The 12,495-nt window shown below is 39.7% G+C and overlaps 1 protein-coding gene across 1 annotated transcript in view; it reads left to right on the forward strand.

Annotated features, from left to right (window-relative positions):
• SLC6A11 (solute carrier family 6 member 11) overlaps window positions 1-12,495 on the forward strand; it is a 244,648-nt gene that overhangs the window by 205,271 nt on the left and 26,882 nt on the right. The window contains exons 7-8 of the mRNA XM_044301059.1: window positions 5,608-5,711; window positions 8,090-8,214. Of these exons, the coding sequence (XP_044156994.1) occupies window positions 5,608-5,711; window positions 8,090-8,214 (229 nt within the window). The remainder of the gene's footprint in view (window positions 1-5,607; window positions 5,712-8,089; window positions 8,215-12,495) is intronic.

A 12,495-nucleotide genomic window follows, 5' to 3' on the forward strand; every position in this document is an offset into this window, starting at 1 on the left:
ACATCAATGACGTGCTGGTCACATAGGTGGGCGATGTGGCGGCCATAGCAGGATATATTTAGTATCTAAATAACCTTCCTTTTGGTTTGTTTTGTACTTAGCAATTTCATAAATATGATATATCTTTTCTGGATCTTACATTGTCAATAGATGTACATCAAGTAACCATTCAGACTTATATGCACTAATGCACTGGCACTTATTCATTTTTACTCAGTTTTCTACACATTGAGATCTGTTGCATTCAAATAAAAAATAATGTACGGTTCTCAATGTGTGTCGAATTAAGATACTATGGGGAAAAGACAGGATGGTATACAGTATACAGAAAAGCAAAGGGTCAGAGACACCCTAACATACACCTATCAACCTATGTATCAATCAGACACAGGATAGTGTAGCACTCAAGGAACGAGGGATAAAAGCACAGGGACAACTGATACTGCATAGCATAAAAATATCCACCACAAAAGTAATATCTCCCCACCCCTACTTAGACTATATATACCCTGCCTGCATATAATTCGGTACCTCCTGACGAAGCCGCTGAGGTGAAACGCGCGTCGAGGTCTCGCGCTCAGGGTCCGACATCCTTCCAGTCACCATGTCTTCAGGTACGACCTGTGTTTAGCCTAGCTCGGCATCCCCCCGGCACTTCCATTACATCCATAGTGGGTCCTAGATTCCTCAGGCCTACCACTGTGATTATTATTTTTTAGGATACTGAAAGATCCTTTTATCATCATTAGTCATGCCGCATATGTTTATGGGATGTGAGAGATAGCCCATGGACACCATGGTATGATATCTTGCATTTGACAGCATACAACCCTTTTGTGGTGGATATTTTTATGCTATGCAGTATCAGTTGTCCCTGTGCTTTTATCCCTCGTTCCTTGAGGGCTACACGATCCTGTGTCTGATTGATACATAGGTTGATAGGTGTATGTTAGGGTGTCTCTGACCCTTTGCTTTTCTGTATACTGTATACCATCCTGTCTTTTCCCCATACTATATATTTTATAATAAATTGATATTTTGATACATTATTTCCACTTGCTTGTTTTAGTCTATTTTGGATATCGTACAGGTGGAAATCATAGCTGTCTAGTCTGACAGAGAGGTTCTTTTGTAGGTTAACTCGAATTAAGATACAGCAGATTTGGATTCCGCCATTTCAATCATCTAGCCCCAAAAGCATTAATCTTGTAGTTAATGACAGGTGCATTTACCTTCTATAGAAAGCCACAGTGGATCAGCACCCCCTTGTGGTAGTTTACTCACACAATAGTAACTACTGTAACTACATCGCATTTCTTGCATTTCTCCATTCTTTAGTTTTTGAAAACCTTAAGAAGAGACATCGTTTTTCACTTGACCTATGATTTCTGCTGGCTTCTGCTTCCATTAAAAAGCTTGTCTGTCAAAAGACGTTCCGTTTTCCAGCAAGTGGTGAACCTCCGAGATGTAATCAGCTGTATCTTATTCAGAATGACAGCACTGGAACCATTTAAGTCACTGAGGCAGACCAAATGCAGCTTTAATGCTCTTTTGAAATAGAAATCCAAGTAAAAAATAAAAGGAGAGAAGGAAAACATTATCAATAAAACACTGAGTATCTGTAGGTCTCAATTTTAACAAAATGCAACATGCATGATTTCAAGCAGGGGTGCACCAACCTTTCTTCTGCCTGAGGCAAAAATTTGATTCAACCCCTCTCCTCGGCCCTATTGTTAAAGACAAATCTGGGTAGACATTACATGTAGCCCTAAGAAGCATGCAGGAGAATACAGCACCACATACCTCTTACATCCATTGATATATCCTCTGATGTAAATGTTCCCTTTCTCATCTTCTCATTTCAGACCAGACCACCTTGATGAGTTCTTTTAGCTGCCTCTTGTCTCTGCAGAGTTTGGCACAAAAGCATCTTAGATCCCTCAGTTTTTATCACCCCCCCCATCCTGCTGCTAACCTCAATACTGTGCCCACTGTGCTACCCAACACCCCCAAATACTATGCTGCAACTATGCTGCAAAAGTAATAGTGCTATATAGATAGTACCCCCATATTTATAGTGCTCTGCAAAGTCCCACCAATAGCAATGCTTCTCTACCAGACTGTTCTAATTAGTAATAGTGCCCCCTACAGTACCACCAATAGCAATAATTCTACCCAAAAGTGTCCCCATTTGTAGATATGTCCTCCTTATTGTGCCCAATACTAATGCCCCCAATGTATCCCTGTAGTAATAATGCCATCATAGTGCCTCCAGTAGAAATAAGGCCCCCTACAGTGCCCTCAGTAGTAGCAAGGCCCCTATTTTAGGCACTACTATAAAACTCTCAGTAATAATAAAGCCATAATAGCTATAATGCCCCGTATAATAACCCCAGTAGTCATACTGCCTCCTGTAGTGCCACCAGCATTTATTGTGTCACCTGAGACCAAATGCAGGAATGTCACGATGATGTTGTTGTCACCTCCTGCCCCATTATATTGTCTCATAAGCTTCAGGCTTGCCTGAGACCTATGAGGCTGAATGGTGAGGACTTGAGCCATAGGCCCCTGTGCCCTGTTATAAACTGCCTCCCCCATAGAGGCATGCCTCCCCCATAGAGGCATGTCGCCCGTGTCTGAGGCTAGATGCTTATTTTGCCTCATGGCAGATGTGGCCCTTATTTCATTATATGAGGTATCGTACTAGTGTAGATGAATGCTAGGTAAATTCAACTGAAGATTTTGGAGGGACACAATGAATAATGCTTAATGATTGTGGGATACAGTAAATTAATATTTTGAATCAAATTAAAGAAGTACTCCAGAAAGGTACATAATGTACATTGTAATAAAAACAATTTTCTTACCAGTGGCTGTAGTGAGTTAGCCACCACCTTCAGGTCCTCAGCTGTCCACTCATAAGATTGTGTGTCAGTTGGAGGGTGAGTGTTGATCACACGACAAAGCTGAGGACCAGAATGAGTGCACAGTTCACAACTAAAGCCACTAGTAAAAAGACTACCTTCACTACAATTTACATCATGTACCTTTCTAATGGGCCAGAGAATAAAATTTATTTTTGCAGCAGTGCTTCTTTTAGGCTGGGTTCACATCATATATTTTGGGCTGTCCCAGGCTGAAAATGGGTAGGGCTTAGACAAGGTCCTCCCGTAGATGAGTGCATTGTCGGACTGGGTTGCTTGGGCCCACCAGAGTAAATTATGTTGTGGCACAATCCCCATATCACTAATAATGTCTAAGAGGTTGATTCAAATCGGCAGACCCTGGTGGCCAGTAAAAGGCTCAAAAGTCAGTTCCAAACGGGTTTTATTTACTGGACCTTTGTGGCCCTCTATGGTATCAGAGCCTGGGCCCATCAGATAATCCTCTGGCACTCTGGTGGGCCAGTCCGACATTGAATGAGCCGTCCCATTTTGTGTGTAGTGTTCCAGGCCTATCTGTCCTGAATTTACCAATGGTAAAGTTGGTAAGTATGTATTAGAGAAAAATCATGATTTCCTACTCTGTGATTTTAAAACATTATAGTGAATTTACAGTATATAGTAAGTGAATTGAGCAATGCATTTTTCATTTTGAGGAAATGTTGGAAAACTTACTAGTGCACCTGGACCTACAGACAGGAATACTTACCTATCTGTGGCACATAGTAACATGGTACCAAAAGAAAGACAATATGTGCAACATTAAAAGGATTTTCAGAGATTTTTTTAGTGATGATGTATCCTCTGGATAGGCCATTAGTGTCTGATCTGTGGAGGTCTGACACCCAGGACCCCTGCCTATCAGCTGTTTGAGAGTAGTGTTGAGCGCGAATATTCGAAAAGCAAATTTTTTTCGCGAATATTTCGAATATAGTGCTATATATTCGTAAAAACGAATATTCTTTTTTTTTTTTTTTCACAAAATTACAGTACACATATAATTGATTGTTTCCCAAAGGTCCAAAAGCTCAGATCTTACTCACATTGCCTAGAAAGTGATTGAGGCGCGAATCTTCGTAAGGCGATTTTATTAGCGCACATGCGAATATCGGCACTTGTCCCAGAACAGAGGCAAAGGGCTTTGCATTCATACATTAGTGAATTGAGTTGCGAATCTTCGTAAGGCGATTTTATTAGCGCACATGCGAATATCTACACTTGTCCCTAGAACAGAGGCAAAGGCCTGTGCATGTGCATTCATATAGTATAGCACCATATTCGCGAATATTTCGAACTTCGTAAAATTCGATTTACGAATATTCGTATTTTTTATTTTAGTTTCCACCTTACAGATTACATTGATCTGTACTCTGTCAACTACTGTCATCACCCCCCACTGTATCTCGATTGATTCACAAAAGTCCAAAAGCTCAGATCTTACTCACAGTGCCTAGAAAGTGATTGAGGCGCGAATCTTTGTAAGGCGATTTTATTAGCGCACAGGCGAATATCGGCACTTGTCCCAGAACAGAGGCAAAGGGCTTTGCATTCTTACATTAGTGATTGAATTGAGTTGCGAATCTTCGTAAGGCGATTTCATTAGCGCACATGCGAATTTTGCATCTCATAATATGTATTATGCGATGCGAAAATTCGAATTATCGCATATGCGAAATAATAACGAATTTGAATATTCACGAATATTTTACGAATATTCTTTCGAATATTCGCGGAATTTTGCGAATTCGAATATGGGACATGCCGCTCAACACTATTTGAGAGGGCACTGGAAACACAGTAGCACTGCAGCCTCCTCTCTGCTCACCAAGCATAGCCATCTATTTAGGGGCTGTGCTTGGTATCACAGCTCAGACTCATTCGCTTAAATGAAGCTGAGCTGTACCTAGGCCATGTGACCGATGAACATGATGTCACCTGGCCTAAGAAAAGCTGAGAGAAGGCCAGAACACCAGTTCCTTCGCAAACAGTTGATTGGTGGTGGCCCCAAGTGTCGGGCCCCAACTCATCCAGAGGTCATCAGTAAAAAGATCTCGGAAAACCCCTTTAAAGGGGTTCTCCAATATAAGTCAAACATGAAAGGCAGACCCAAATGTGTTAAAAAAAAAATAAGAAAGAAAACTTTACTCATCTTATAAAATGACCATTGCTGACCCCTGGTGCCGGAACGGAGGGAATTTTAAAAGGTGTGAGATTTTATTTGATGTTTTTTTTTTTCACACACATTCCTGCCGGCCGTTCATGTTTTACTCATGTCAGACAACCCCTTTAATGTTGTATATATTACCCCTTTAATTGTAAAATTCAGGTGCTGTAGTACATAATATGGCAGAAACTGTTATGTTATCACCAGCATGTTGCACCCATTAATGACAGATACCGGGTGGGAAACGTCTTTGCTGCATTTGTACATCTGCATGACATTTATACATTAATCTTTGGTAGAGACACAAGAGGAGCAAAGAGTTTTCTTTGTAGCCTCAAAAATTATGTTTTTGTTCAGTATATGGGTCAAGTTGTACCCAGCCTGCCTGTGAAATGTCGATTATCCAGAAAAACCTTATCTCTCCAGTTGGAATTATTTGCTTTAGTCTTCTGCTTCATGTACAGTATGTAATGTATCTATTGTTCCTTTCTCTCTTCTTAGGTGTGGGTAGATGCAGGTACTCAGATCTTCTTCTCTTACGCTATCTGCTTGGGATGTTTGACTGCTCTGGGAAGTTACAATAATTACAATAATAATTGCTACAGGTACTGTGACTTGTAAATATCAAGAAGGGATTATTGGAGGGGGTTTATTTGAAGGGGTGCCTCACTTCATCAAAAGGCAATTATCATGTAGATAAAGTTAATACAAGCCACTTACTAATGTATTGTGATTGTCCATATTGCCTCCTTTTCTGGCGTGATTCAGCTTCCCAACAGATTATACACTGCTCGTGTCCAGGGCTTACGACCACCTTGAAATCCAGCAGTGGTGGTCTTGCACACTATAGGAAAAAGCACTGACCTCTCTGGCCAGGACCATGGGAGTACACACTCGTATGTGCATTTCAGATATATAATTCCGAATGAAAAATGAATGAAGCCACCATGAATGAAGGAGACAATATGGACAATCACAATACATTAGTAATTGCCATGTATTAACTTTGTCTACATGATAAATGTAATTTTCTAAAGTGAGACAACCCCTTTAAAGAAGATTTGTCATCTCTTCTGTCATATGTATTTTAGTAAAACTTAATTTTGTAGCTTATTTTATCATATTTCTGTGTTGTGAGGTTCCTCAGTTATTCCTCCTGTATAATCCTGTATAAATAGACAACTAGGCATTATTATTCCTCTTGTCAAGGGGTGTGTCTAGAGGCAGACTGACCATAGACACTTCAGGAAAATTTTGCAGTGATCCAATGCCCAGAGGGCTGCCTGAGCTCTTCTCATGGCCACTGGACAGATACATAATTATCTGTTGCTAATCATCATAACTAATGTAGCAGCATCAGGTTCACATGCGCCTGGCAGCCACAGGTGCCCTCCTAAATTCAACTGCATAACCGTCCTCAGGACAGTGATGAACTTGAATACTGTGGTGAGAGTGATGGTATTTTGTGCTGCACTGCGGTATTTGGTTCTGCAGGGGCGGTATTTATTGTGCTAAACTGCAATATTTCTGCCTACTGGTGGTTGTCCCTAGTTACGCCTTCTGTCAGTTTGGACACGCCTACAACACAGGGCCACTTTTGGGTTTTCAGGGTCACTTTAAGCACCCAGTCCGTCCCCAGGTGGGTCTCTACATAGTCTGACATTGTCAACACTGATTATATAGTGTCAGACTTTGTAAGGACAGACGTTTAACTGGTAGCACCCACTTCTCAATGTATTCATACATTTCTCTTACAAATCACAATAAAAAAAAATTTATAAAAAAAAACAAAAACAAATCACATTAGTATGACACAATACAGAGCTCTAAGAAAAAATGCTCCAGAAGTGTCATTTCATAGGGCTACACATTGGGAAGATCTCCTGATGTACAATATATATTTAATGAGGCCATATACTTCAATAATAGCCATTGACCTTTTCATTTTGTATCATCATTTCTGCAAGAATTAATTAGACATAAATAAATGCCATTGCTGAAGAAGTCTGTACCAGTCTTCTTTGCCTTTCCAACCCATGGACCTACCGACCAGTGAGGTCCGGATAGCCTTGTTTTATCTATATGGATGTAATTTTTGGTCCCAAGACTTGTTACTTAAAATATAAACTTGTCTATAAAAGGGGTTATCTAATAAACTTAAACCTCTATTTTCACTCGGCTGATTATCTGGAGGACTTTCTTCCCTTTCTGTGGTTGGGCAGCAGCTTATCATATGAGAGAATCCACCACCCGCATCTCCTAGCACAAACCTTCCTCTCCTGCATACCATCCTAGCAGTGTGCCCCCATTGTCTGAGGGAGAGATCAGGAAAGGTATAGGAAAGCTATGTAAGAGGAGGTGGACCAGAAGGATAATCAGAATATTTGCCCTTCAGCAGGCCAGGAAAGCTGATGCAATTACAAATGTGTCCCCTATATTGGTGAACAAGAGGACTTTTTGATTTACATTTTTTATTTTATTTTAGGCTTTACGTTTTAACTTAGAAGGTATAGTTTTTCTCTTATACAGTATGTTCAAATTGATAATTGTACTATTTATGTCTGGAGCCTTCAGCTTCAGCTGGGCTAACCTGCTGCACAATTGGGTGATCTGACCAACCTTGGCTCAACCTTCTATAAAACTTTTGGAGTCAATTCAGTGAATGAAAAAAATGCCCACCAGAAGAAAAATATATGTTTTCTATCCAGTAATATAAGTCGCTTTCCAGATGTCTGTGATGCTCACTTCTCATCTAATTTTTATACTGTACAAATAATATCATCTGATTATATTTGTTCCTAAAAAGTCAGAATTGAAAGAAATGCTTTGCAATATGTTCAGTGGTTGATCACAGCTGTTCATTTTCATGGTCAATTGTCTGCAGTGCCGAGAAAGTCATTAGATAAATGTTAGAAGCGTAATTAAATCTGCCGAAATGTTATTGCTCATAAACTGATTGCATAATATCTGCTTTCCTCTGCAGGGATTGTATCTTGCTTTGCTGTTTGAACAGTGGCACCAGCTTTGTAGCTGGTTTTGCTATATTTTCTGTCCTTGGGTTTATGGCTTACGAGCAGGGGGTACCAATTTCAGAAGTTGCAGAATCAGGTATGTATGGCTGAGTTCTTGTATTGTGGCTATGCGAAGATAGTAAATTACAGTAATTACAGAATACTTTGTGGTGAGGGGTAAAATGGACTTAAGAAGGAAGAAGTTCAGATCAATAGTTTATAGATTGTAGGCTTTTGCGGCAGGGTCCTCTCAACCTCTGTACCAGTCTATTAATAGTTTCTTGTTTCTTGTATTTTTATATTTGTGTAACCTCGGATGGAGGTACAGTGACATGAAATTAATGGCGCTTTAAAATAAATAAATAATAATAATAACTTATTAAAGAGATTGTCTAAGTTTAAAAAAAATCAGTTTTAACAGATTCTTCGTAAAGATGAGAGAATAATTGAAAAGTTCGATTTGGCTGATTCGCTGAATTTTACAAAACAATTTGCTTCCTTACTAATTAATTTCTAGAGGGGGCAATGACAGGAAGCTGCGATAGCGCCACCTCCGTCATTGTACCCCTCAGATGACGTGTTCATACATGATCGCGGCATCTGAGTGTAAAAACAGGGTAAAATTTACAATAATTTTTTTTTTAAATCTGGAAGATCTGGAGAGAAATCTCGCGTGGTCCACAACACGTGCATGGCCGTCCCATGGTCGTATAAGTGCACCCTAAACTTTCAACTGCCACCAGCCATATGTTCTGTTAGAAACTGTGGCAGTTACAGAGAGAGAATGATGCAGCAGTAAGGAAACATTCTCTACCTGGCTGAAGAGAATCTAGCAGAGAAATTGGAGCAGTGAATGTGGAAATCTGTGGACCCATGTGAGGTACAGGGCTGGTTCTAACTTTGGTAGAGATTGTCATGTACTATATGATCATGTACACAGGCTTTGCTTACTGTATGAATAAACAAAAGAGAGGTGCACCATAGGGTAAAAAACGTATATAAGGGGTTCAAGGCGATACTCCAATTGGAGGCTCACCTTAGGGTGTTGTGCAGAAACATAGGCACAGCACTATTATAGACGTGTCAGGAATAACTTATCGTTTTACATTAAATTTTTTACATCAATCATGGCATAACCCCTTTAGGAGGTCTTATACTAAGCTGGTCACTAAAGCTAAAAATGCATATGGGTGATGAGGTTAAATTAAAAAAAATAAAAAATTAAAAGTAGGTCATCTGCCTGACCCTGTTTCTTCTTTGGAGTGGTCATCAGTTGACCCAAAAACAAGTGCACTCAATATATCAACAAGTAGGCACAAACCATCATGCAATTACTTGATTGTGCCCATTTAAAACATAACTTATTCACTGATCTAAAATTCCCGGGTCTTTATTTAGAACATTCACTGTGAAAATATTACAGTAAAATATGCTTGGCCTCAGGCAAAAAACTGATATTTATTTCATTGCCTTTTCAAAAATCTCATAAAAAAAGTTCTGACTGTGTCTAAAAGCATCATGATTTTAGTAGAAATGTTATCTGATCCACATCTATTATAAGTCATACTATAGGAATGCAATTATTATGGTAAATTGGGTTGATTCTGGAAATTTGAAGGAATAGAGGTCAATAATGTCCACCCATGGAAGAGAACTTTGGGGAACCGTGACATGGGACAGCTAAAGGCTGGGGATCACTGTAACGCCATAGCAAAGGTATAATAAATACAGCATCATAATACTAGGATAATGTATGCAATGAGGTCAAAGTACAGAGATGAGGAACACCATGATGTCACAGCATAGGGGTACTAAGTATGGTGATACAGCTAAAACGTAACTCAGCTTTCCTCCTCCTATCAGTATGGCGGATGGAGGGGCATGTGGCCAGACATTCAGTCTCCTCCATTGAAACAAAATGCACCTGCACTAGATTCATGGTGTCCTGTATCAGCTCAGGCAGAGGCATAGTTACAGGGGTTGTAGAGGTAGCAGTCGCTACCCGGTCTGTGCGCTTGAGGGGGCCCAAAGACCCTTGTGCCACATAAGAAGACACTGGTATTAAAGTGCATGCAGATCAAGTTACACCTCTGGCTGGATGGAAGGGGTTAATTCTTGAAATTGGCATGGGGGAAGAGGTTGCCGATAGAGTTGAGCAAACCTGAACTGCAAAGTTCGGGTTTGTATCGAAATCTGCTAGTTTTGGTACCCGGACCTGAAGTTCGGGTTCAGTATTTTGGTGATTTTATTATGTTCCATTATAACATGGTGAGCGCGGTGACCTCACCGCAGGTCCTTCTATCTTCATTAAGCAGGACCTGCGGTGACGTCACCGCTTACCATGTGGTGAGCGCAGTGACGTCACCGCAGGTCCTTTTGCAGGTCATGAAGAAAAGAAGATATCGGCTGTGCGATCAAGTGGATGAGGTCAGTTTTTTTTTTTTAAACCCCTCAGTAGACATTTTATTTACCATTCTGTTTTAAGAGTGCTATTATTTTCCGTTATAACCATGTTATAACGGAAAATAATAAAGTGAAGTTCGGATCGGGGTGAAGTTCAGGTCCCGAACTTTGACCTGAAGTTCTGCCGAACCCGGCAAACCTGAACTTCCACGGGTTCGCTCAACCCTAGCTGCCATTTCAATTTTTGCCTCAGGCAGCACAAAGGCTATGTGCTTCCCTGCCCCTGGCCGCAAAGCTCTCAGGGAAGGAGGACTAAAACTGAACTTTTGAGCCCATGAACTTTTTGCTATGCCCTTGAACTCAGGTACAAGCTGCAGATGCAGTGGCCCAGATTTATTAATGTATTTGCACCAAAAATCTGTCAAAAAAAGTGGCACAAAATGGAGCAATCTGGCACATCTGAGGTTTCTACACTTTTTTCCAACATGCTCGACAAGGGGACAGGGCTTAGTGGAAGTTAGGTGGAGCTTTGTAGAAAAAAAGCCAGCTTATGCAAAAATTTTGGCTCAATTCTGGAGTAAAAAAACTATCTCAAAGTAAGCCACCCCATAGTTGAGTTAGTAAAAAGTGACTATCCCTGCACTATATTTATCAATCAGCCTGAGCCCCCATGCAGGTCTAGAAAGTCTGTCTATGCTTATGGCATCTTAGTTTCAATGTAGGAGGGATTTCAAAACCGTCTATGAAATCCATATGTTCAAATAGGGCATATGGATGGCGGTACTATTAATACTGGCCTTTTTGCCAGTCTTTTGAGGTTTCTGGTATTTTTGACATCCAGAATTGTATAGTGTAGACTGAATTGATATTCTTTTCATCAGTAACAGTGCAACCCTAGCAAAACCTGAAGGCCCAAATATGACTTGAATCCATGGGGGCAATTAATTAATCAGTGTCTTTTTAAATCTGGCGAGTTTGTTATAGCTCTATTATAAAGGTGTAATAATGTGAACACATCTTTAATAAACAACTTTGTATCAAGGTTTTTGTTTTGTTTTTTGTTTTTTTTAACAATAAGGGGCCATTTACCTCCTTCCTGACCAGGCCTAATTTTGCTAATCTGACATGTGTCACTTTATGAGGTAATAACTTTGGAATGCTTTTACTTATCCTAGCCATTCAGAGATTGTTTTTTCGTGACACATTGTACTTCATGTTAATGGTAAGTTTGAGTCAATATGTTTTACCTTTATTTTTAAAAAAATAAAAAAAATATGATTTTTTTTTCCAAATTTGAATCTCTCTGCTTTAAAGACAGATAGTGATGCCTCATAAAATATTCATTAATTAACATTCTCCATATGTCTACTTTATAGTGGCATCATTTGGTAATGTAATTTTATTATTTTAGGACGTTAGAAGGTTTAGAATTTTAGAAGCAATTTTTAAAATTTTTAGGAAAATTTTCAAAGTCTACTTTTTTAAGGACCAGTTGAGTTCTGAAGTCACTTTGTGGGGCTTACATAATAGAATCAACCCATGGATGACCACATTTTAGAAAGAATACCTCTCAAACTATTCAAAACTGGTTTTAGAAATGTTTTTAACCCTTTAGGTATTCCATAGGAACTTAAGCAAAATAGAGGTGAAATTTCAAAATTTCAGATTTTCCATTTTAATCATTTTTTTTCTGGAACTGATCAGGGGTTAACAACAAAACAAACCTCAATATTTATTACCCTGATTCTGCAGTTTGCAGAAACAACTCATATGTGGTCGTATACTGCTGTTTGGGCAAACATGGTTTTTGGAGGGCAGGTTTTGCTGGAATGGTCTTTGGGCGCCATGTTGCATTTGAAGAGACCCTGAGGATCCCCCACAGTCAAAACCCCCCAAAAGTGACCACATTTTGTAAACTAAACCACCCAAGGAATTTGTATGGGGTGTAGCAAGCTCTTCACTCAACAGGTGTTTC

Source organism: Bufo gargarizans, chromosome 7, assembly GCF_014858855.1.
Source record: "Bufo gargarizans isolate SCDJY-AF-19 chromosome 7, ASM1485885v1, whole genome shotgun sequence".
In the NCBI taxonomy this organism is placed as follows: domain Eukaryota; kingdom Metazoa; phylum Chordata; class Amphibia; order Anura; family Bufonidae; genus Bufo; species Bufo gargarizans.